Source organism: Apodemus sylvaticus, chromosome 16, assembly GCF_947179515.1.
Source record: "Apodemus sylvaticus chromosome 16, mApoSyl1.1, whole genome shotgun sequence".
Lineage (NCBI taxonomy): Eukaryota > Metazoa > Chordata > Mammalia > Rodentia > Muridae > Apodemus > Apodemus sylvaticus.
In genome coordinates this window covers 77,284,852-77,311,679 of record NC_067487.1, presented here as the reverse complement: position 1 = coordinate 77,311,679, position 26,828 = coordinate 77,284,852, and the positions used below count along the sequence as shown (strand labels likewise).

At 37.9% G+C, this 26,828-nt stretch overlaps 1 protein-coding gene across 2 annotated transcripts in view; it reads left to right on the top strand.

Moving 5' to 3' along the window:
- Positions 1-25,943, top strand: part of Tmem161b (transmembrane protein 161B) — a 78,795-nt gene extending 52,852 nt beyond the window's left edge. For both annotated transcript variants that reach the window (XM_052159718.1, XM_052159719.1), the window contains 8 exons: positions 4,048-4,204; positions 13,894-14,045; positions 14,490-14,550; positions 15,107-15,247; positions 17,939-18,052; positions 22,486-22,660; positions 23,515-23,611; positions 24,684-25,943. In XM_052159718.1, the coding sequence (XP_052015678.1) occupies positions 4,048-4,204; positions 13,894-14,045; positions 14,490-14,550; positions 15,107-15,247; positions 17,939-18,052; positions 22,486-22,660; positions 23,515-23,611; positions 24,684-24,961 (1,175 nt within the window). In that variant the 3' untranslated portion in view covers positions 24,962-25,943. The remainder of the gene's footprint in view (positions 1-4,047; positions 4,205-13,893; positions 14,046-14,489; positions 14,551-15,106; positions 15,248-17,938; positions 18,053-22,485; positions 22,661-23,514; positions 23,612-24,683) is intronic.
- Positions 25,944-26,828: the final 885 nt, after the last annotated feature.

Genomic DNA, 26,828 nt, shown 5'->3' with positions numbered 1-26,828 from the left:
TTATTTAGCATCTTATACAAAATTATTTTATGATATAAACTAGCATCAGCATCTTTATCAATTGATGAATTATTAGTTATATAAAACTTGTATTTATAGAGGAAACCTAAAACTGTCAATGCTGGTGAAGAGCTTTGTAAATCAATTTCATCAGCTCATTTAAACATTTAAGACTGAGGACTCTCCCTTTTTCTTTTCCTTTTTTCTGTAATCTTCAAAATAACTCGTTACTTCTATTAGTAGTTGTCATATTTGTTTTTCTGAGTTCTGTATGTGTGTTTGCTTGTATAAAAGTGCTCACTGATTTCTGTATATTGTTGCTGTTTTGTATTAACAGGTAATATTTATTGAAAAAGTTACCAGCTTTTATATTGTCTCAGTACATGTTATATTCAGAGGTCTTGGGCTACATAGTACCATTCTCCTTTTTTTCCTCTGTTTTTCTTTATTACTTTCTTTTTACATCTCAAGCATAGCCTCTCCTCTTAGTCTCTCCACCCCACCCAGGTCTACTGCTCCACTGTTTCATTTCAGAAAAGAGTAGGCCCCTCAGAGATAATAACTGAACATAGCATAACAAGATGCATGTAGATTGGGTATAAACTCTCATATTAGAGGAAAAGGGCCCCTTGAGCAGGCAAAAGAGTCAGACATATCACCACTCCCACTGTTAGGAGTCCCACAAAACCCAACCTAAACAACCACAGAATGCATACAGAAGTCCTAATGTAAACCCTATGCAGACTTCAGAGTTGCTGCTTTAGTCTCTGAGTGCCTGTGAGTTCTGCTTGGCTGACTGTCCTGGTGTCTTTTACCCCCTGCTCCCTCAGTCCATCCTTCCCCTCTTCTGTGGTGTTCACTGAGCTCTGCTGTGGGTCTCTGTATCTGTTTTCATCAGCTACCAGGGGAAGATTCTCTGATGACAGTTAGAATGCACACCAATCTAAAAGTGTAGCAGAATACTGTTAGGTATTGACTTTTTTTTTCTAATTTATAAAAAAAGTAAATAACTGGGCACAGTTATATTCTGGATGTTAAAAATAAACCAGTAAGAACTTGGCTATTTTAACTTAATATACTTCAGTAATGTGACTTTAGCATGTAGTTTCTTGAACACATGGTTTCATGTAGACAGTTTTGAGAACCACTTGCAGATGGTGCTAGCTTACCTTCTGGTTGTTTAATATCAGGAACATTCTTGTTCACCAGAGTAGGAGTGATATGTTCGTGGTGTTTGTGGGCTTCCACAATGCATGCCTGTGGTTGTGGTGGTTATGTGGTTATGCAAGAGGGCTTGTTGGAGCCTCTTTCCTATCCTTGGGACTACTTATTGAAGTGCCTCACGTTACAGCTGAGCTTTCTGTCACGTGAACTTCTTTTAACTCCTGCTGTTCTATTGAAGAGACATATATGAATATGAACTCAATGTTTTTTATTCAATAGAAGTAAGAAAAAGCTTAATCATATAGGTTAATAATATAGCCAAGGATATCAGTTTTACTTTGGTTGCCTGTGTACATAATTGATAACTGTCACAGCTCTGGAGGAAATAAACCATACTATACTTTGAAAAGAGTTTAAGCTTTTCCAAGGGTGGCTTTCGTGTCTACATTGACACCTCCGAAGTAATAGTTAACGTTTTGTTTTTGTTTTTTCTGTTCATTGTTGAACCAATAAAGTCTGTGAACCCTTAAAAAAAAAAGCATTTAAATCAAATGTGTAATTAGTTGTACTGTCAGAGAATTACATTTTGAATAAGCCCTGAATTATGGAGTGATTCTTTGAAGGGTTTTGGCTATATGTAAAATTAGCATTATATCAATTTTTCTTCTAAGAGAGAATAAAAGTGGGCTTGATCACTTACTATATGTGCAGTAACTCACAGTATCACTCCTATCAGTGGTTAAGAACACATGTAAACTTCTTCATTGAAGTTAATGTTAATGTAGCTAAATACAACAAAAGAAAATTATTCATGTAATTTTTGTAGAGGTAAGCTAATGAATTAAGAAAACACAAATAAATGTCCATTCATGTTTTGACAGCAATATAAATAATTTGTAGTGATCAGTTGAGGATTCTTTTCTTTTTCTTTGTTAGTAGATATATTATTTATTTACATCTCAAATGTTGTCCCCTTTTCTGGTTTCCCCCCAAAATCCCCTAACCCATCCCCTCCTCTCCCTGTTCACCAATCAACCTATTCCCACTTCCCTGTCCTGGTATTTCCCTACACTGCTACATCGCCTTCTCAGGACCAAGAGCTTCTCCTCCCTTTGATGTCCAACAAGGCCATCCTCTGCTGCCTATGCATCTGGAGCCATGGGTCCCTCCATGTGCACTCTATGGTTGGTGGTTTATTCCCTGGGAGCTCTGGGAGTACTGGGTGGTTCATATCGTTGTTACTCCTACTGCAATACAAACCCCTTCAGATTCTTGGGTCCTTTCTCTACCTCTTCCATTGGGGACCCTATGATCAGTGCAATGGCTAGCTGAAATTTTCCCCCTCTGTCTTTGTCATACACTGGCAGAGCCTCCCAGGTGACATCATCAGGCTCTGGTCAGCAAGCACTTGTGGGAATCCACAATGGTGTCTGGGTTTTGTAACTGTATATGGGAAGGATACCTAGGTGGGGCAGTCTCTGGATGGTCTTGGCCTCAGACTTTGCTCCACACTTTGTATCTCTCCTCCTGTGGGTATTTTGCTCTCCCTTCTAAGAAGAACCAGAGCATCCATACTTTGTTCTTCCTTCTTCTTGAGCTTCAATTGATCTGTGAATTGTATCTGGGCTAATTGTATCCAAGCTTCTGGGCTAATAATATGAGTGCATATCATGTGTGTTCTTTTGTGATTGGGTTACTTCACTCAAGATGATATTTTCCAGATGAATTTGCTGAGTAGTATTCCATTGTGTAAATGTACCACATTTTCTGTATCCATTTCTCTGTTGAGGGACATCTGGGTTCTTTCCAGCGTCTGGCTGTTATAAAGAAGGCTGCTATGAACATAGTGGAGCATGTGTCCTTATTACATGCTAGAGAATCCTCAGGGTCTATGCCAGGAGTGGTATAGCAGGGTCCTCCGGTAGTGTTATACCCAATTTTCTAAGGAACTGCCAAACTGACTTCCAGAATGGTTGTACCAGTTTACAATCACACCAGCAGTGGAGGAGTGTTCCTTTTTCACCACATCCTCACCAGCACCTGATGTCTCCTGAGTTTTTGATCTTAGCCATTCTGACTGGTATGAGGTGAAATCTCAGAGTTGTTTTGATTTGCATTTCCCTGATGACACACCTATGGACACTTGATCTTTGACAAAGGAGCTAAAACCATTCAATGGAAAAAAAGATAACCTTTTCATCAAATGGTGCTGGTTCAACTGGCTGTTAGCATGAAGAAGAATGAAAATCTATGCATTCTTATCTCCTTGTACAAAGCTCAAGTCTAAGTGGATCAAGGACCTCCACATAAAACCAGACACACTGAAACTAATAGAAAAGAAAGTGGGGAAAACCGTTGAGGACATGGGCACAGGGGAAAATTTCCTAAGTAGAACACCAATAGCTTATGCTCTGAGATCAAGACTTGACAAATGGGAGCTCATAAAATTACAAAGTTTCTGTAAGGCAAAGGACACTGTCAAAAGGACAAAACGGCAACCAACAAATTGGGAAAAGATCTTTACCAGCCCTACATCAGATAGAGGGCTAATATACAATATATACAAAAAACTCAAGAAGTTAGACTCCAGAGATAAAATGGCCCTATTTAAAAAATGGGGTCCAGCGCTAAACAAAGAATTTTCAACTGAGGAATATCGAATGGTGGAGAAGTACCTAAAGAGATGTTCGGACTTATTTTCATTATTTAATTTACAAGTTGTCAAAATTTGGTTTTAAATGCTAAATTTGATGCATTTTAAATCATAAAATTTACAGTTCAAGTCTGCAAATAGAATGGAGTCTAACATACTTCATGTTACATGGATTTATCCTCGTTAGCTTAAAATTTAACTGCAACTTGTCTTGGCCTTTTCTTTTTCAGCACTGCATTACTTTCCAGAATACCAGTGGCTGGTGGACTTCACGGTGGCTGCTACCATTGTGTATTTAGTAACTGAAGTCTATTACAGCTTCATGAAGCCTACACAGGAGATGAATATCAGCTTGGTCTGGTGCCTCCTGGTTTTGTCTTTTGCAATGTATCCTTCAAACCATCATTAACATTGTGAACTTGCTTTTTTTTTTATCTTAATACCATTAGACCTTGTGTTTAACTTTGAAAAGATTTGTTGATTGTTAGAGAATGTTCCTTTGTTGAATCCTTAAAGAATTTTTAGGATATGTTAATTTTCTTCTTTGACAATTTCTTTTATATATATATACACACATATATACAGTGTAACTTGATCACATGCAATAAACATTCTTCTTGTAACTTCCTAAAATTTCAAAATAAGATAGTTCTGAAAGGTAAATGTAGAAAAAGATAGAACTTCATTCCATTTCTTGTTTTATCCATGTAGATATCAGAAAGGCTACCAGACATCTTCACCTCTGTCACAGGCTCTGTGCTTGTACTGGGAATAATGTAGGATTTCCTTCCAGGTGCATGCTTACTCCGTGATTCTGAGACATAGATATTCTAATTTTCCCTTCTCCTCTTCCAGACCCTCCAATACAGATAACATTGTATTAAGCTTCACTCAGGTTTACTGTGCTACCTATGAAAATCTTGTTTGTAGCAAAACATATTTTACTGCCTTCCTTCAATAATGTTTTTTTTTTTCATGGAAAGTAAGCTTTCCCAGAGTGGTGACTCGTCAGTAGATCAGTACATCATTTCCATCTTGTTTGCCATAGAACTGTCCTTCTGAAACCCTCATTGCTTTATCACCTTTGTATCTTTTAATGTGTTACGTTATATGTGCGCATGTTGGGAAACCAGAGGAGGGCTGGCAGGAGTGCGCTTTCTCCTCCGTGCTGATGTGAGACAGAGCTCACTCAGCCTTGTCACCCAGCACTTTCTCCTGCTCGGCCATTAGCAAGTCTTCACCAGCCTTTGCAGAGACTTGTCCTGGAGCACTATTCTCTGCTGTCCTCCTAAAAATCCCTGTGTCCCTTTTAGGTGCCTTGGCTCATTCTGTTTGAAAGCATGAACTCGTGCGTGATATCTTTAGAAAGTAGTTTTTGAAGTTTGGTGTGCATCAAGCTATTTTCTTAATCAGTTGATATTTTGACTAAGGAGAAAATTCAGAACCAGTATTTCTTTATAATTTTGAAGTGTTGAAGAACTGAATGCCCTATTATCTCTCATGTTGTGCACCCTCCCCGTCCCTCCCCAACCCCCAAGTACGACCTCTCTGGAACTTTTCATTTTTACTATTTTCTGATTTTTTTAAATTATTATTGGTATTCTGAAATTTTCCTGTTATTTTACCCTTTATATTAACAAAAGTTAGATTCTATACCTTAAGGAGGATCTTACTCTTGTAAAATCACCTGTTTTGAAAATTCATGTTCGTGAGTTCTAAGAAGGTTTCTTGTAATTATTTATCTGGTGAGTTAGTCTTCATTTGAACATTTTGACGAAGCTTATTGCTGAGGAAGTAGTCCCCTACATCAGCATCTGGAATTGTCTGTGTTTCATATGTGTAGTTATTATAATTTTAGGTTTTTTAGGAAATTTTCTTAACTTTCTCAACTTTTTTTATGTTTCTTGCTTAGACTTTTACTACAGTTTAAAATGTTCATGAGTTCTTTATTTTTTAGCTCCTATGAAATTCTGTCTTATTACATTTTGTGTATTTTTATTAGTGATAAATATTCCTTATAGAATGCTTCTCTTTCTGCTTTAGTTATAGTTTATACATATGTGCAAATGGATATACTTCCTATGTAGATTATTTTATGTAGTATAGCTATTCATATGTTACTAAAGAAATAAACATACACGTGTAACTAGCTACTCACATATTTTCTGTCATATTTCCTTTTATTTCACATTGCTTCATTGATGGCAGCAATCTTACACAGTCCTTAGCAGTAAACTCGCTCTACTCCATGTAAGTGGTGTTCTCATAAAGGGTTCCACACAATACCAGCTCCCCCACAGGAGTATCGGGGTTTGCTGTGTGTTCACAGTAGAGACTACAGAAGACAGTAGAGTTTACATACAATCCAGGCCATTTTCTTTAGGAGAATAGTATATAGAACTGGGTGTGTGAGTGTCACCGGCTCCCTCCCCATTCACGAGACACAATTAAATGCCGAATACCTCTATTAACACCAACGAAGACTGCAGACAGCCCGTGCTGTTCCTAGCTTTAACTGCTCTCTCATCTTTAACTCTATGAACCAAATCTACTAACGGTGACTTCTGTCTGGCATCTCTTCATCTCCTTATTGTATGTCTCTACTTATGAATTAGATGGTCTCGGCAGAATTCCAAGCACATATACATTGATTGACTTAGATATTCTCAGCAGTTGTTACTAATGAAATATTCTTGGTTAAAGTAGTTCTCAAATTAGAAACATTTAACTTAATCAGTTCAGTGATAACGTTATATAAGCCAGTTGTTTTATTTCCATAATCATTTGTTTCTTTCCTTGGTGTATTTATGTTGATGTACTTACATTGGACAGCAGAAATGTTTTCTGTAGTCCTGAGAGTCCTAAAAGGAGGAGACTGGCACTTTGAATGCATGATACTAAAATTAAATGTTGGAGCTGGGAAGTGTGCCACCTCTTGTCACCAGTGTACTCTAAAGTCACTGTAAACCAACACCGACTCCCTCCCCATTGGTGTGTAGCTCTGCGCATCATCAGTGACCAGTCTTTGTTTCTGTCCTATTTATGCCGTGCAGTACGCCGTGTAAGGCAACCACAGTGGAGACCTCGCAGCACAGGGCAGCTGCTCTGCCTTTGCTCCATTCGATGTCTTAGAGTCCTAGGAAAACGTCTGTGATCTTATGATTATGAAGCATTTTAGTCTCAATACGAATAAATGAAAAACAGAAAGGTAAAATCATCATAGCAAAAGCCTGATCCTGAGATAGAAGTAAAACATCAGGCACATTTCCATACTGTATTACAGTGTTAAATGTGTAAGATTCAAAAGGCATTTTGCATATCTTTATACCTAGCTGGAGTTTTTAATTTGCTATGATTATAGACATGCAAATATTTATAAGACCAAGTTGTACATAGTTTAAATGAAAATAAGTGCTAAGGCTTTCCAGTTGAGGCAGTTTTATTTGTAGACATGCAAAGGTATATGCTATCTTATTTGCTGTGGGAAATAGCCATAGCAAAGTAGGGCAAGTCAGTTCCTAGCTGCTTCCAAATCCCTTAAAAGGTTACAAGAATTACTACTGTGTGTATGTGTGTGTGTGTGTGTGTGTGTGTGTGTGTGTGTGTGTGTATGTATAATTACTATATTCTTCCTGCATACAAATATGTTGCTTTAAATTAATATGGAAGCTGGAACTCTGAAGTAGTTTGCTTTAGATGTCAGGTCTAGTCAAAAAGGACCAGTTACTGATTTGGCTAAGGCACCAACATGAACTTGAGAGCTCCGTGTAACAAACATGTCTAAGCTTGTCTTGTGTGTGTGCGCGTATATGCATGCACATATACACATGTGAAGGTCGGGACAACATGAAGAAGTCATTTCTCTCCACCACCCATGTTGCTTCTTGGAGATCACACTCTAGGTTGCCAAGCTTGGCAACAAATGTCTTAACAGACTTTGAACTGGCCAGTCTGCCAGCCCCAGGCTTGTTTCTAACGTTCTGAGGCCTTTTGTGACATCAGTCTTTTCAAACTACTAAGACTTCTGGTCAGAACCCCAGAATAAAGGATGGCAGCTGAAAAATAGTCCCCAATTTCTGTCTACTGATTAATAACTAGTTTGATATACTCCTTTTATCTTGGAAGTGATTTTTTTTTCTGCAGTTAAAAATTCAAGGGTGGTCTTTTGTTTTATTAGAATCTAGAACCTTGGCCATTTCTGTTTTTTAAAATAAAGCCCAGCTTTATGCTTTTTTATATACCTTTGATTGGTATTTTTCTCTATTATCTGGTTAGATTGACCCCGGCTTGCTATAAGGCTATTTTGTAATGTACTTTAAAGCATGTATGATACTTTTTTCTAATGTCTAGATGAATTTTATGTTCCTTTATTCTTCCTAAGTAATAATTAAGCCTGCACATCTAGGAGAATATGATAAAACTTTAATGTTACAAACTTTTTATACTATTAAGTTGGAATAATTATCTGGAAAGATTTTGCTACATAGATCACAAGAGTAAATGTGCTTATTATACTTTAGCTTTAAATGAAAATGTGTAATAGAAATTTAATATTATTTTTAAGGTTCTGTTTGTCTCTTTGTTTTGTAGTATAGAATGAAAAATGTAATTGTCTTAGTTGGTTTTCCACCAAGAAAAGTAAAAGTGGGAAACTTAATTATTTGAATAGGGGAAAAAATACTAGCATTTTTAATAATAGTCACAAAAATAAGTATATCATCTCTCCATGGTTGAACAAATTTCATTTTATATGAAATTTAGTTTACGTAGGAACATGATCTCTTTCTAGCACTATGAAGGTTAGTTATCAGGAAGTTTCCTGTTTGGTATGAGATTGATTTATGTCCTGTAGCCCAAGTATGTAGTGTCTTCATCAATATGATTTTACCTGTGCCTATGATGCACAACCAAGTGCAGTGACAGTAGTAGCCTGTGATCGTTTTAATCTCTTGGGCTTCTCTAACTAATAACTTATGGGGCATCCCATGCCTTGCTCTTTGACTTATTTAATAGCTTGTCTTCTGGGGATGGCATTGTCGATCTATGTGGGGTCCTTCTGTTCCAGCCCCGGTTCTGAATGCGCTTGCTGAACTCGTCATTTTCCTTAGTCCTTTTCCTACAGCCTTGGTTTTGATTAAGCTGCTTGCTCTTCCCTTTCCTCTCCCCCATTCTCCTATGCAGACCTGCATTTGATTCGCTAAGCCCACCGCAGGCTCCTCCTGTGTCTCATGGGGCCTCCTCGGCTTCCATTGCTTCCCCATACGGTGCCTCCTCCTGCGTAAACCTCCCCACCCTCAATGTTCCAGCTTTCTACTTTCTTTTGACCTATAATCTAGTTTGCTCTCCCCTTTAACGTACCTCCACATATCTTCCTTTTAATTTCCTGGCTTCAACTTGTCTTCCAAGTTAAATACACAAAACAAAAGTTTGTCCCTAGGATACAAACATAAGAGGGAGTTTGGGCCCTGAAATACCAATTTCTCGGTCCTGTCCATTTCTTTATTTTGTTGTTCTTTGTTCCTGAACAAAACGCGACCGCATTGTACGTGCAGATTCTTATGTATTCATCTGTTGGGATATCTTGGCTGTCTGATTTTCTTCCCCTTGTGAATAGAAGAGCTGTGAGCATGGCTGTATGAGTATCTCTGAGGTGGAAGGTGAATGTGGCTCCGTAGTAGTAGAGATGGGCCTTAAGCAGTTTTATTCAGAACTGATTCCACTAGTTTACACTCCACCAACAGTATGTACGATTTCCCTTTTGCCATATCCATGCCTGCATTTGCTGTCATTTTTATTACTGGAGATGGCTATTTCGATTGGGGTTACATGGAATCTTTAAAGAGTTTTGATCACATTTCCCTGGTGGGCAGTGATGCAGATGAACACTTTTTAAGGTACCTCCTGGCTCTTTGTATGAGAATTTTCAGTTCCATTCCATAGCACATATTTTAGTTGGATTCTTGATTTTCTTAATCTTTAGTTTTTGAGTTTTTGGTATATTTTGGACATGAATCCCTGATGAATACATAGCTGGTAAATATGGGCCTATTACTTATTTCAGTTTGCTTTGCTGTACAGAAGCCTTTGAGTTTTGTAGGATACCATTTGTCAATTGTTTTTATTTCCTGAGGTACTGGAGTCTTGCTTGCCAGCTTCTTGCCTGCCCTTATAAGTTGAAGCATGCACAGTACATTTTCCCCTCCTGGTTTTATATTATCAGGATTACGTTCAAGTGTCTCATGATCCTTTTGTAGTTGAGTTTTGTGCAACTAGTCTTATTTACATGTTAATATCCAGGTTTCCCTGCATCATTTGATGAGATACAATTTATTATTTGACAACTTTGCCAAAAGTTGTATAATTGTAGTGACATGAACTTATATTTGGGTTCTCAGTTCTATCCTATCAAGGGTACCAGTTTTCGTACCAGTGCCATACTATGTTTATTACTATAGTATAATTTGAAATCAAGTATGGTGGTACCTCCCAAACATCTTTTGGCTCAGGACTATCTTAGCTATCCTACTTTTTGCCCAGAAATGCTTGGCAGTGGTTTTGTGGTTTTCTGTATCTGTAAAGAGACCGTGTATTTTTAATTGGAATTGCATTGACTCTGAAGGTTGCTATTGGTAGGATGGCCATTTTCATAGGCTTAGTTGTCCTATCCATGAGTGTGGGAACTCTTCAGTCTTCTAGTATGTTCCTTAATTTCTTTGTTCTCTGTTGGAAAGTTTTTATTGTAGAGTCCCTTTATTTCCTTGGTTCAGTTTTATTCCTAGGCATTTTTAATTTTATTTTATTATAGCTGTTGTAAATAAGATTCCCTTTTTGGTGTGTTTGTCATTGGTATATAAGACAGCTCTCTTGGTTTTTGTGTGTTTGTGTCTTTGCACTTTACAGAAAGTATCATCTCTAAAAGTTTTTTTGGTAGAGTCTTTAGGAACTCTTACATAATCATATCTTCTGCAAAAAAGGATACTTTGTTCTTTCCTATTCATATCCCATTTATTTCTTTCTCTTGTCCTATTGGTCTAGGGAAGACTTCAAACTGTATTGTATAACAATGAAAAGAGTGGACATCTTTATTTTATTCCAGATCTTAGTGTGAATGTGCTTGGGGTTTTCTTCATTCAGTATGATAGATTGGATTGTTATATATAGCTTTTAGTATGTCGATGTACACTTCCTCTGTCACAAGCTTTTTATGATTTCTATCATGAAGGAATTCTGGATTTTATCAAAGTTTTCTATTAAGGTGGTGTTATTTCTGTGTTTTGATCTTCACTGCATGATGACTTACATTTATGGCAAACTATTGCTGCTTTGCTGAAATTGGCTGGAGACTTGATTCAGGTCAGGGTCATAGTCTCTCAATGTACATAGTCTTTTTAAAAAATTACAGTAAATTAGCATATAATTACATCACTGGTCCCCTTCCTTCCTTCAGTGCTTTCTGTGTCCCTCCTCACTCAGTCTCAACATGGCAGCCTTTTTTCCTTTGCTTCTTATTGGTGTGTGTGCGTGGCAGGGGAGAGAGGGATGCAGAGCTGCATAACCCGCCCTTCTCCCTCTCTCAGCGCTCTTAATGGCTGCTAGGCTTTTGTCTAGGGGTTGGACCCTGTGAGGTTTATTTTTCCCCTTTCACATTAGTATGACTATTGATATTGTCATGATTCAGGTGTTTTTAGCCAGTCACTTATAGGAGATACTGTAGACTTCTTGGTCCTCTGGTTTTTATAATCCCCCCCCCCCAACGTTCTCTGAGCCTTAGGTAGCAGGAGTTGTGTGGTAGATAGATCAGTTGGTTCTGAGTTCCCCATGGTCTGGTGATTGCTGCATTGTGTCTGTTGTTTTCTGTGATAGTCTTTATTTGTTGTAGAAAGAAGCTGTACTTACCTAGATATTACAAGAGTATGTTTTAGCTGGGTGGTAGTGGTGCATGCCTTTAATTCAGGCACTCAGGAAGCAGAGACAGGTGGATCTCTAAGTTTGAGAGGAGACTGATATGCAGAGCAAGTTCCAAAACATACAGGGCTCTGCACAGAGAAACCATGTCTCAATAAAAGATGAAACAAAATAAACATGTTTGTTTTAGAATAAGTTTTAGAATGTAGTTAAGAATTATGCTGGTCTAGTAAAGTAGGATGTAATAGATATACTTCTAAGATTCGTGACTTCACCAGTCCCAGGTGGTTGGCTAGGGTTCTATACCAGGCAAGGTTTAAATGATGTGAATACGCACCCCACACCCCCACACCCCCGGGGGGCGGGGGGGCAGAGACAGACAAAGACAGAGAGAGACTGACTGACTGACTTACTTTAGTTTTGAGGTAAATATAAGATAATTTGGTTCCTTTACAGCTTTATCAAAAACCTGGTATTGAAGAGTCTCTGTAGTTGAAAGCATAATTAGCAAAATCTCTTTTTGTATAAAAGTTGAGAAGAATAATATTTTGTTATGTGTAATGATTTCATGGAAGACAAAATTTAAAAATCATCTTTCTTAAAGTAACATGGGAATGATGCTTTTGACAAACCTCTGAATCATTTGAATTTAAATTAACATCAAATAAATTTGATAATTTGCTTAAACTTAATAGCACAGCATCATACCAGTTCAACAGTGCCACAGTATACTCAGAGAGGCTTATAAATGATTGAGTAGGTGTTACTAAAAAGCAGGAGAAAGACTGACTAGCAGGTGCAGGTAAGACTTAAGAGCAGTCGTAGGGATTTTAGAGAATGAAGCGTCACAGTGCCACAAAGTCCTGCTCTGATGAGTACGTGACGGTCCTGCTTCTTAAACTCTCTCTGTACTTCGAAGAGATTGCCGGCTTTCCAGGTTCAGAAGACATGAAAATTTATTCTTTGCTATAGAAATTATTGAACAGGGTGTACATACGTCTGTGGTCAAGCTCTTTCCTAGGAAGCTTAAGGCCCTAGGCTGAGACCCTCACAGTATTTATTCATTAATCGATGGATTAAATAAAATAAAACAGAGCATGCTCCTTTTGAAAAATAACGCAAGAATGCTTAACTAGTTTGAAAAGCTCCATCCTTTGCCCCTGAGTGCCACTGACTCTAGTGTAGCTGGTGGAGGTGGACAGGGGAGTACTGCGTGCTGCGTGTCCAGGCTCTGGGTTGTGAGGCCTGGGTAGGGTTACTTAGCCTCCTCTCTAATCTGACTGCAAGACTTCCAGGCTTTTGCCTAACTTCTGACATGGGCTTTGTTAGCCTTGGTGTGTTTTGAGGTGACTAATACTAAAAGACAGCTGGTTTTTCCAGTGCTTAACCTGGCCTTCACACCAAAGTTGCTTATGTCTAGGTTTGCTTACTGGCTGCATTATGTTGTGTATTTGGTTTATCCTTTCAAGGAGCGTGAGGCAGCTGCTAGGTTGGCGTTAGATTAGACTTGATCCTAATGAAAGGAGTAAATGTGTGTTATGCCAGGCTCGGGTAACATGTCGGCTTTTGTTTTATTTTCAAGGTGGGCATGTTGACACTTTGATTGTTTTGGAATTCAGGTGGAATTGTCTTTGTTTAACCCTCATGAATGGTCGTTCTAAATAGTTTTCATATAACACCAGCAGCTATAAGCAATTTTTAAATTTTTTAGTTTAGTGGTTACAAATGACTTCAGTGGTATTATACTATGTATTTCATTATAAATCAAAGTAATAGATATAAATGCTTGATAAGTGTGCCCAAGAAGAGTAGCAACCTAAAATCTCTGCCACTCCTTTTTAAGCTGCTGTTGTCCTGAGCCTGTCTTCTTAGATTCTGTCGTTACCTCCATTAAATTTAGTCATATATATAAGAAATAAGTTATGTAATTACAGTTTAATTTTTACAGACTTTTCCTTAATTTAAAAATATAAACTCATATTAGATTTTCTCTTTGTGTTCTATTTTCATTAAGATTTTCATTAGTTTTCACTTCCCAAGGACCTCTGACAGAAACTGGATAGAATCAAAGCGAATACTCTGTATTCTTTTGGCATTTGCCTCATGTAAAGATGGCTGTGCATAGCTCCCACAAGTTATTTGTGGTTTTTCCTGAACTTTTCCTTTTGCAGCAAAGTTCTATTTTCATTAACTACACACTATTTTAAAGTAGAAGATGGAGGTGAAAGGTCAGTTTGTGTCACCTTTGGATTTTTTTTCTTCGTTAAAGCAATGGCAGTTTTGATAGTAACAGAGAACTACCTGGAGTTTGGACTTGAAACAGGTAAAAGTTTTATACAACTTTAAAAAATCAATTTTAGTTATATAATTTTTATTTCAGTACTTAAGTTTTAGTCAGATAAACATTTAAAAGTAGAGTTGGCTTATGTTCTAATTAACCTTTGCTGATCTTCAATGAGATCTTTGTTGTTGCTATTTTATAAGGTTTTATTAACCTTATCCCCAAAATATTACACCCTTAGTTTTTTCTTAAGGTTTAATAAGTTTCTGTAATGCTAAGGAATTAATTCAAATTTTCTGCACTCATGGAATGTACAAGTATCAAAGGGATATCTTAGAGACTGGTCTCGCTAATAACCGATTTTTACTGCATCATTGCATACTTATTAACACACAGAAAGAAGTTAGTCATTAGAATATAAGAGCTCTGTTTTCTAAGAGTATATTTCACCCTATGATGACAATAATCTCTTTTTCATTCTTACAGGATTTACAAATTTTTCAGACAGTGCAATGCAGTTTCTTGAAAAGCAGGGTTTAGAATCTCAGTAAGTTTTTGACAACTTGACCATTATTTACACTTAACATTTTTCATTCTTAAAGCAGTTTTTACTTTAACTAGTTGATTTTCATCAGTAAAAATAATTCCCTTATGCTAGAACTCTCACTTCTCTCCATCCCTCATTCTGGTATTGGGATCCACCCCGGGGCCAGTGCATGCAGACACACAGGGGCTTACCCCTAACCTCCACTGCCTGCCCTGGGCCATCACCTCTGGGAACGCCTGCTCATGCTTTGTATCGTCACTGAAGTTAGACTTTCCATCAGATTCTTAGCTGGTTTTGCTCTTACAATCCTGCTGTCTCCAAAGATGACGCTAACTTCTATCCGAGCCATATGCCACTAATGTGTAGCTTGGATTGTTGGCTGTTGGTGTACTTTATAGTTCACCCTGATCTGTTAAAAATAAGATCAATATGTATATATGTGGTACATACTTTGATGTACTGACATTATTATGATTTGTAAATTACCTGGATAGAAAAAATGATTCTTAGTAAGTTTTCAAAAAATTTATAAGTATTTTTTAAACTTTATTTTTAGGGGTCCTGTCTCAAAACTTACTTTCAAATTTTTCCTGGCTGTTTTCTGCTCACTCATTGGGGCATTTTTGACATTTCCTGGATTACGGCTGGCTCAAATGCATCTGGATGCCCTGAATTTGGCAACAGAAAAAATTACACAGTAAGCGGAAAATGTACATAAGCACATGCAGATAAATATATGTTTTCCATCTTAATTAAGGTATATTATTGTAATAACATAAAATTATTTTAAAATTAATATTAATAAATATTTGATGTCACACCACTTCCTATCAGCTATAAGTAGTTTCTGTTTGAAATTTCAAGCATGTGTTAAAAAGACATTCGTTGTTACTCATTTTTACCTGTATGTAAAATGTTAAGGTTTATGTTTTGGGTGGGGGGGGTTGTTTGGTTTGTTTTTTTGTTTGTTTGTTTTTTGGTTTTGGTTTTTTTTTTTTTCCGAGACAGGTTTTCTCTGTGTAGCCCTGGCTGTCCTGGAACTCACTCTGTAGACCAGGCTAGAAATCTACCTGCCTCTGCCTCCCAAGTGCTGGGATTAAAGGCGTGCGCTACCATTGCCCAGCTATGTTAATTCTTTTCAATTCAGAGATTTATATTTTGGTCTCTATATTCAAACTGAAAATCTCATGAAATTTTCCTTATTAAAAACTTAATTTAAAATACCTAAAATTTATGTGTTTATATTCAGATATTTTAATATTTTATGACAAATAATTTTAAGCCTGAGTCACATTTGTAAAAAGGTTTTGAAGTTGTTGATCTACATTTTAGACTTAAAGTAATTCACTATTTTATTTCAAGATTGTAAATACTGTGCAACATCCTATATCAAGTTAGTTTAACCACCAGATCTTAGTTTGGTTCTGAAAGGGAGAAAACTTTAAACCTCTACTCATGGTTCTGAAGCCGTTGCTGTTTTCTGTGGCTATTTGGGGGTCTTAGTTTATTTGGTTGATTGGGATTTTATTTATCAATAGAGACATCTTATCAGAAAGGTGAGGTTGTATATACTTTTGTTTATATCCAGGATCTCATCTTGCCTCTGTGCAAGTCTTGCTTGAGAATACTCCATTTTTATATACATATGTATAGTCCCTAAGCTCCTCCAGGAGGATTCTAAAGTCAGTGTTCCGTAGGACACTTCAGGACGCCAGTTCCTCTCTTTACATTCTCATCTTTACCTAGGTTCTTCAATTTTCACTTTTCTCTTGACTCTGCTTTGTCCTTGTTTAGGTGTTTACTGGTTCCTAGCGCCCGCCCGCTGCACCCCTGCTTCTTCCCCCACTTCTTTTCTTTTATTCAGCATGCTCTTCACTGTGTCCTGCCGTTCCCACCACCCAGCTCTCTAAAGGCTTCTTTTTAGACAAAATCTGGTTCCCCCTCCTCTCTACACACACACTGCAGTCCACTAACCCCAGTGTTAGGATTTAAATAAGCTGAAAAGGGTGGGTGGAGGGGAGCCCTTCACAAGCTACTGAAACCGCTGTGGGCTGCTCCTCGGTACTGGAGTGTTCCCTAGCAACACTGCATACCTAATACTGCTCTTTCTTCCCTGCCCTCCATGGTTTACCAAGACCGTGGGATGAAAGAATCACATTATAAAACATAAAGCACTTAGTGATGGTTGGAGAGAGGGTGACACATCTATCTTCAGTAAAATGTGGCTTCATTTTAAGGGTTTTCCTCTTGAGACTTTGGGATTTTGTGTATTTCCAGTTTATTGCAGCCTCCTACTGTGGCCCAGCACTCACCCTGTTGTGCTGTAGCAGTGTGGGCACGCTAGTTCTGTTGTGGGCATCCTGAGTGGCAAAGGGGCAGCAGGCGGGCGGGCAGGGCTGCACCCCTGTGGCAGAGCACTGTAGCTTGTACCACTCTTCTTCTCAGGACTTACTGTTCCTCACTGTCCACACTGTCCCTGTGTCCTCCAGACCTGTCCCTACCATTTGTCTATGGAGTAATATTTAAAAGTCTGTGTATTTTAAAACCTATAGTTAAGCCCCCTTTGTGGTTGATAATGAAAGCAGTGTGTTGTAATACAATAGTGTGACTTTTCTTTTGTCCAGAGAGAAACATTTTGGTAAGCCATGTGTATCTGTAGGATACAGATTTAGATACTAGTTAACAGAGAGGTTGCAGCTCAATCCTGACAGCCCCTTCCTGCATTAGGAATGTAGCCTTGTCCAGAGTGAACTCAGGCTGGGTATGTGGCTCATGTCTACAGTTCCAGCTTTTGTGAGGCTGAGAGTTACACGAAGGCCAGGCTAGGCTGTGTAACAAGGTCTGTTCCATAGAACTAAAAATAGGGGGAAAAAGTAAATTATGTTTATTTGCATATGATAATTTAATTTCATCTGTGTTTATAATAGTCCAAGAAATATAAATCTTGAGTCATTTGTAATTTTGGTAATATAATTTTATCATTATAAATGATCATTGCATATTGCAAGGTTGCTCAGTTGTAAGTTGTATTTCATTTGCCACTTGCCTTCTAATATGATGACTTTTCTAATCACTGTCATTTATTTGTGGATGATAAGTAAGTGTTTGGTTTAAATGTGTTGAAAATTTTCATATGACTTACACACACACACACACATCCCTTGGGATCACTGGAATTAGATAATCATTAAAACACCATCTATTGAGCCCTGGAGTTAAGGGACTGCCACTGGACTCTCTAGGTCTCCATCTTCACACCTGAACCACAAGATGACCACTCAGGTCTGAAGAATTCTGGTTAACAGTAAATGATTAGAAATGTCACACCTGAGTTATCCTTGCACATTTTGTTTCTAGATCTTAATGTGTATTTCTTGTATACTTTCAGAACATTACTTCACATCAACTTCTTGGCACCTTTATTTATGGTTCTGCTCTGGGTGAAACCAATCACCAAAGACTACATCATGAACCCACCATTGGGTAAAGAAAGTGTCCCTTTGTAAGTATGGGCACTTGAGTCTTATGTTTTGTTTCATTATACATCAAAGTTGTTTTTCTTAATAGTAGGTAGGTTTATTCACTTTTTGAGACAGAGTCTCAGTATGTAGTCCAGACTATCCTGGAACTCAACTGTGTGGATCAGTCTGGTCTTGAACTCATAAGAGATTTGCCTGGCTCTGCCTCCTGAATATTAGAATTGAAGACATGTCACACTTCTTCTAAAGGTTTTTTTCTGTTTTATGATAAGTTGAGGTACTTTAATATTAGTGTAAGTGCTAAAGATAAGGTTTGAACTTGAAGCTGCAGCCCATTATATAACCTATTTTGACCCTTTTTTTTGGAAAGAATACTAACAGTTGTTACTCTACACTAATACTAGCCTATATACACCCTGAGACTTATCTCCAGATGTCCAATTATCATCTGCCATTTTGCTTATTTAGATCCTTCTATAGTGTTTTTATTATTGTTCTACTGTGAAACAGAGGGAAAGTAATGCCAATGAAAACTAAAATGGTATTTATTTCCTTATCCATGGAAATTTTTAACATTTCCTTTTGTTTCATGCATGGCTTTTAGATAAAATGTTTTTCAAATAAATTAGAGATTTTATACACTAAGTACTGCAATTGCCATCTAACAAGTGAGAAATTTTTTCTACAACATATTTAGGAAAATTAAAAGTGATGTCTTAAACTTATTATTCTTACTTGTTTATATATCACCAATTACACAGCTATGTTTTAGCAGAATAATATGTCAAGGGAATACAGAAGCAGATTATTGACAGGCATTAATAACTGCTCTCTGTGTGCTAGTTACATGTTGTGGGATTCTGTTACAGGTCTAGAAAGGTTCAGACCGCTGTGTCACACTCTAGCCTGGCTCCTCACTGAGACTGTCACTTGAAGCAGATTATTTGACTGTATCGTCTCTGTTTCCCCATCTGGAAAAGGAAGTGATATCTACCTCACGGGGTTCTTGATAGAATTCAGTGAAAGATCATGTATAAGGCAGCCCTTTGAAATGTGCTTAATGATTTTCTTTTCACTGTTGTGTCATCAGAATTAAAATGGAGAAGTCTGACAAGTCACTGGTTGCACAGCACGCTCTGTGTCGTATATAGTATATACTTGATTGCCTTGGAGAGTAGAACCAGTGATGACCATGACCTTCTTCTTTTTACTTAATCCTTTTGAACTAGGGAAGTATTCACTGAAGTAGTGTCTATCCTCCATGTAACTAAACCAACTAAACCTTAATAATAACTTTAATTTGACGTATTACAAGTAAAATTAGGAAAAACAAGGAAACTAGCATTTGTCAGAAAGCAGTTATGCTGTGTCAGTGATTGTCAGCATTTTTCTTAGTCTTCTGTGTAGTAATTGTTCATAGTTACTGTTCTCCTTGGCACATTCAAAAGTTAAGTAGTTGACTAATGGTATATTATTCAACCATTTTGTGGGAGACAGACCTGGGGACGCACATCTAATGATCCCAGTCATGGGTCTAAAGTCATGAGGCCTAAAGATGAGGAGCTTAAGGTCAGGCTGGGTAGCATAGTGAAATTCTCATTTCTCCATGCCCCCACCTCCTCCAAATGTAGCAGTACCAAAATCCATTATCCAGTTTGTTTATATACAACATCCTTAGGGTAGTCTCGTAACTTTTCTCTCCTTTTTTTTTTTAATCTTTGCTTCTTCTCTATTTCATAAACAGTTAATCAAAATTATAGCGTAAATATTCTCCATCTTCCTCTGTTTTAGTTGTAAATTAATAATTTAGTTTAAAATCTCTTTGGCTGGCCAGTGGCAGAGCACACCTTTAACCCCAGCACATGGATGGCAGAGGCAGGTGAATGTCTTGACTTTGAAGCCAGCCTGGTCCATAACGCAAATTCCAGGACAGCCAGAATACACAGAGAAACCCTGTCTCAAAACAAAATGTATTTGAAGTCAAGCATCCATGTGCTAGATGATGAAATAATGACTGTCTGTTGGACAAGAAGAGAGTGATTTGTTTTTTTTTTCTGTCACATAAAGTACTAAGTATATGAAATAGTGCTTGTAGTCAGAAGTAAGAGTGAATATGCTGTTGTCTGTTTGGAAATGTGCTTAAATGTGTGCTTATATTCTGGTACAGTATCGAAAAAGTAAAATGTGACTACATGCAGCCTTTGTGTGTTTATAGCCAGAAAGGAAAACCAGACGATATCCTAAAGACCATTATTACTTTGGAATTTGGGAATAATTCGTTCTTGCCATTCTCTCTGATTGATTGATTGATTGATTGATTGATTGATTGATTGAGAGTAGGTCTTATTGTAGCCCCAGCTAACTTTGATACTTAATTAGTAGCTGATTCCAGATCCTGAACTTGTAAAATGAGCCAGTCATTTTCTAGTTTATTCTAGTAATTTTTTGCTGTTCTCCTCCATAGCTATGAATAGCCATCTTTGCTGTGTTACCAGTCAGCCCTTGTTCCACACTCCAGGGAACAGATTTCTAGACAGGTCACTTGGAATGACAGCATCAAGGCTACACAAACCCTTACATCTCTCTATTGCTACTGTCTTTGACTGACTCATTTGACTCACTTTTTCTAGTGGAAATGTATTGTTAAAAATGTTATATGTTTATGTTTTCTAGCCAACAGTGCCTTTGCATTGGAATTTAAATCTGTACCGTTATAACCTTGAAAAGGGAAACAAAACACTATGAATTTTAAAGTTTTTGTCTCATTCCCATTTCTGACCTTCAGTTCAGAAAACGCTCAGACAAAATCACGTTTTCATGTCTTCTCTGTCTTTCCTTTGACTTTCTTATTCAACAGCACGATGTGCCCTAGCACCGGTATGGGTAGGCCTGTAGTTCATGTCCCAGGCAGCTGCTGGTGACAGAGGGTGATGGAGTAATGGAACAGGTGTAGGGAAGGCCTATTGTGAATTGTTTTAGGCTTTTTTTTTAATTGTTTCAGGCTAGGAGATGGTTCATTTGGTAAAGTTGACAGCTGGTCAAGCACAGAGACCTGAGTCTGGGTTCCCAGAACCTATGAAAAGCCAGGCACGGCAACACTCTTATAACATCTTTTCAAAAGCTAGACTGCTTGGAAAAGCTTAAAGTATTTTGGTAATGAAGATAGACTTTTTGATGTCTCCTTAATCCTTAAAAGTTTTATTGTTATTTTGTAAGAACTGGTTTCTGTTTGAAAAAGGAGTACCTTGTGGGTGATTTGATGTCATAACTCTATGATGCTTGGTGCAATTCCACACACTGATTTCCCAAGTAAGAGCTGGAGTTAAGACGCACCCTGAAGTCTATGGTAGAATGAATAGAGCACACAAAGGGGAAAACTGTGTGTAGGGGTGTCTCAGCTAGGCTTTCATTGCTGTGAAAGGACACCATGACTAAGGCAACTCTTAGAAAGGAACACATTTTATTGGGCCTGACTTACAATTTCAGAGGTTTAGTTCATTATCATCTGCAGGCAGCACCCGGAGATTACATATCACACTGGGTTTTTCTTGAGCATCAGAAACCTCAAAGACTGTCCCAACAGTGACATGTTTTGTTCAAAAGAAAGGACACATTCACAGGCTACACTTTCTGATAGTACCACTCCCAATGGGTCAAGCATTCAAACATGAGCCTGGGGGGGGGGGGGGGGTGTCACACCTGTTCAGATCACCACAATGGGGGTATGTGCATGTACATGGTGGTTGTATGTGAGCATGATGAGGGGTTGTTGGACACTCTCAATATTAGGTGTCTTTCATGGATCACATTCTACTAATATTTTTCTGGGACAGTGTCATTGATTCGTGGACTGTTTCCCAGAGAGCACCTGTCCCTGTTTCCCCCAGTCCCTGCTGTCTTGAGCTACAAAGCTATGCTAAAATCTTAAACTTATTGTTGAGGCACCACTTAGAACATGACAGATTAATTAAGGAAGTTTCTAATCTGTGAGAAATTTTTTTTCTCAGTTTTCAGTGGTCCTAATTAGAAACAGAGCAGACTGAAATCTCTCCAACTAAATAAATATATAAACATGTAAAACTATAGCGAAGTGTAGGTGAGCCATTGACTTGATTAGTTCCACTTGTGATTACTTATCCTTTTGGACTCAATCATCTGTGAGCATTCAGACTCACTGACTTTGTTATATAGCTCTCATTTTGTCCTAGACATAGATAGTAAGCGGGCTCTTGTGTGACTTACACTTTCATCATGCATTTATATGATTGCTTATTTTGTACAAGTGAAACCATTGCGTATGTTATTGGCAGTGTGGAATTCTTTGGTTCTGGCTGTCCGGTTCAGTCTGGGTAAGTATGGATTTCCTGAGTTGGGCATGGTGAGCAGTAAGTAGCATGACTCCCATGCTAATACATTGTGATCCCTGAGAGCACCGTGTCACCTTTCTCATCTCTAGAATGACAGAAGCTACATTCGATACTCTCCGACTCTGGTTAATAATCCTGCTATGTGTTTTGCGGTTGGCCATGATGAGAAGTCACCTGCAAGCATATTTAAATTTGGCCCAGAAATGCGTGGATCAAATGAAGAAAGAAGCAGGCCGAATAAGTACAGTTGAGCTACAGAAAATGGCAAGTTTTGTAATAGTCAAAATGAAAAAATAATGACAGAAGCCATTTTATGGAGAATAATTTGGACCCTTAATTGAAATATGCCATCTCATAATATCTTCCCTGTAGACAAGTGAGGTGGACATAAGCCGTCATTTGTCGGACACCTTTATCCAATTGTGCTGCTGAAAGGGGCTTATGTGTCTACACTGTTAGTTGCTATGAGGCTGTGGCATGGCCCTTTTGCTGAATAGGAAGCCATCTAACCTGAAAGGTTTTACAGTGTGTTCTCAGACCTTATGATTTGCAGACTGGGGGAATGCAGTGCCTCTAAGCCTTCTCCATGTATGTCCATGCAAATTCTAAGTACTTAGAGGAGACGTCCAAGAAGATGAGTGTGAGTAATGTGTCACCATTACAGTGAGCCTGGAGTCGGATATGTTTTCTTTTTAGGTTTACTAGAATGTTGGCCCCTGTTTTCCATCTATATTTTATATATTTTTGTGTTAATCAAACGTTGACCTCAAATAGTTCATATGGAATGACGATTTAGTGTTTTATTATTTCTAGAGTTCATGTTCACATCTGCCTGTTATGGCTGTTTACTGTGGTGTGTAAGTTGCTCTCATAGAGACTTTAGTAATTTTTTACTTTTGAGATTTTTTTTTTCAATTTTATAGTATTTTCAGATTCTAAAATCTTCATCTTTAGGTTGAGCCTAGTTGAAGTTAGGGTACATACATAATGAAATGTAGACTTAATAATAGTTCACCTTTTTTCTCACGAAAGGATTAGTTAATGTCATAAGCATTGCAGCATGACAATTTTGGGACCAGTTGATTCGCTCATAACTTGTTGGCTGTTGTTGGTTACAGGTGGCACGAGTCTTTTATTACCTGTGTGTCATTGCCCTGCAGTATGTGGCACCTCTGGTGATGCTGCTTCACATGACTCTGCTTCTGAAAACACTAGGTAGGCATGCCTGCGTGCCAGGGCACCCGAGACACACCCTTCGCTGTAGATCACCAGTGTGGATGTTCACCTAATGACATGGCCGCTGCTTGTTGTAGCTTTAGGAGGAAACCAGGGAAGTCTTTTCTAGAGACGTCTTGAATTTAGAAACCTGGGTATATGCAGTTTTATTATTTTATGTTTAAAGGGTTTTCATTTAAGGTTAATTCCAGAGTTCTCAAAGAATGTGGCTAAGCACTGGTTTTAGACTTGAGTGTTATAAGCAGGCGAATTAAAGGTTTGTTAGGGCCTAACATTTCAGTTATTACAAAGTCTTTGTAAACTTAGCTAGGTGGCAGATTTTATAGACAGTTCGACTTCAGGTAACTTATGTTGGAAGGATGAAGGATTTTCAGGGTGAAAGTGTGATCTGGGACTGTCAACTCTCCTTGTGTGGTAGTACCCGTGGTTACCCTGTTTCCTTCTTCTTAGCCCAGGCAGCCTTCCATAGTGTGGAGTTAGAAGCCCCAAGAAACTATTAAGTATGGTCTGAATAGGCTCCCTCATACCAGGGAACAGATCCTAAGTGTGCCTTCAGACCTGTGTACTGTAAGGGGCAGGCAGCTCACAGTGTGTGACTCACATCCTGTGTAAGGTAAAAAAGCTTAGGATGAAACCTAAAAAAAAGCCATTACAGTTTCTCACATTGACATCATATGTGGTTTCTCAGAAAGACATTTGGTGTGATGCTGTAGAGGCAGAAAGGGTTTCTAGGAAGTGAGTGAGTCTGTGCCGTCAGCGAAGGTGGTTGACTCATAGCTTATGGATTGCCAGACTTCACTGCACTGAATTAAGAGCCTGTCATACTTGGTTTTTTAATATATTTTTACTTAAACCATGCTATATTATGATTCAGTTAATTTTATTACTTTAACAAATAGCAAAATTATTACTTTATTTTCAACATAAAATGGTTCACTTTAAACTTTGTAATATGGGTGGGGAGTTTTTTTTTTTTCTTCTGTTTTTTGTTTTGTTTTGTTTGATCCTTAGAATCATTTACTTACCAAGTTTTGTGTCCTGAATATTCTAGGTAATCATTCCTGGGGTATTTATCCAGAAGCTGTCTCTCCCTTGCCAGTGGATAATAATCTCCACTCCAATTTGGTTTACCCTGAACTACCATCACCTGATGGGAAGATGAAGGTAACTGTTACACAAATCACAGTGGCACTGAGCAGCTTAAAAAACATCTTCACGCCTCTCCTTTTTCGAGGACTTCTGTCATTTTTGACATGGTGGATTGCTGCTTGCCTCTTTTCTACAAGCCTTTTTGGGCTTTTCTATCATCAGTATCTGACAGTGGCATGAATTTCAGTCAAAAACGGATATCCAAGTCACACTTTAAATTCAAATATCTGTGCCCTTGAAGGGTTGACAAAAGAAGAATGCAAATAGAACGGAGAAAAAAATTCTTGGAGTGTTTTGTTTTGAATGCTTCCTCTGTACTCTCAGGGTGAATTAGTGTAATATTTAAAACTCACAAGACAGGTTGTTACACTGTTACACTGTGGCATTGGAATTGTAACTCATTGTGAGAACTAATGTGAGAGGGCTATCTATCTGCAGGGGTAATCCTTCTGATTACCTTGGTTTACAGTTGCAAATCTCCAACAGTCTTAAAGGCTTCTCCTAGGACTCCAGTTACTGACTGTGTTTCCTGGTGTTGTGGTACTGTTATTCCTCGTAGTTGCTGCCTACAGAGCAATCTTCAAACTGAGCCATGCTCGAGGGAAGGAAAAGAACTAAAGTTACTTCTGTTGGTAATGTATTAGTCCTCAAAAAAAATCCAACAGAAAGGAAGAGACAGCTACTGTATATTACAGTGAGAAAAGCTGCACAGTCATTTGAAATTGAATGGAGATATAAATCACCTCTTGTCTACAAGTACTGCTACTTGAGAGTAGCAGGAATATTGTTTTAAAGTGAATGCCACCCAGCGTGAAAGTTCTTTTTAAATGATTGCCCATATGAACATCAGCAGTCTCACTGTTAGTTTTGGGCCTGCTGTATTTTATTTTTATTTGATTCTAAATAGTTATGTTTAATCTAAAAATATTTATCAATACTGATCAAATTTGAGAATTACTTTGTAATCCTGCTGACTACGTGTATGTATTGTATATATATTATATATTAAATATATAATATATTGAGGTTATAAAAGATGAAAATATTGAATCCTTATAATATTTTAAGTTTCAGAATGTAAAACAGTAAATTGAATGAGATGTATTTGTATCTAGAAATTTCTGTTTGGAATGAGATTAAAATACATTTTTTAAAAGCTCAACAGACTGTAATTTATTTGTTGTACATATATGATAATTGTACTTAAAATGTCATGAATAATTAGGTGATATCTCACAAGTTAAATTCATTTTTTCTTGGTTTTGCCTCTTATTAAACATAAATTCTTTTCTCATACAGTCTATGTCTTCTTTCTGCTCACTTCCTCTCACACCCGCATCTCTTCCCTTTTTGTCTTTCATTAGAAAAGAACAGGCTTCTAAGAAGTAACAACAAACATGACAAAATAAAATATACTAAGATGAAACAAACACCAACATAGATAGGATAGGTGAAGAAGCAAGCCAACAAAAAGATAAGAGTACCAATAGTAGGCATGGGGATCAGAGAGCCACTCTGCATTTATTCAGCCCTCCCTCCCCATAAAGTGCTAAACTGAAAACTAGAGTGTAAATGCAGAGAACCTGGTGCAAAGCCGTGGGCCCTGTTCACCGTGCTTCAGTCTCTGAGGCCATAGGGGCTTGCTCAGATGTCTTAGAGGGCCTTGTTCTGGTGTCCATCGTCCCTTGGTCTCCCTTTTCTCTCTTCTGCGGTTTCCTGAGCTTGGAGGAAAGGGATTTAATGGAGATAAATCCAGATAATCCACAAATATAAATCTTGTGTTCCAAGATGTATATTTGTCTGTCTGTCTGTCTCTCCCTTTCTTCCCTACTTCATAATGTCTGGTGGTGGGTCTCTATTTGTTCCCATCTGCTATAAAAAGTGTCTCTGATGTTAGCTGAATAAGGTACTGGTCTGTGAGTATAAAAGTATCATTTGGAGTCATTTTATAGTTACTTTCCATTCTTGCCCTCAAGTGCCTTTCAGTTCTAGCTGTCTCCCCTCACTCCCTCTTCAATCCGTCTCCTTTCAACCTGATCTTCCTAGT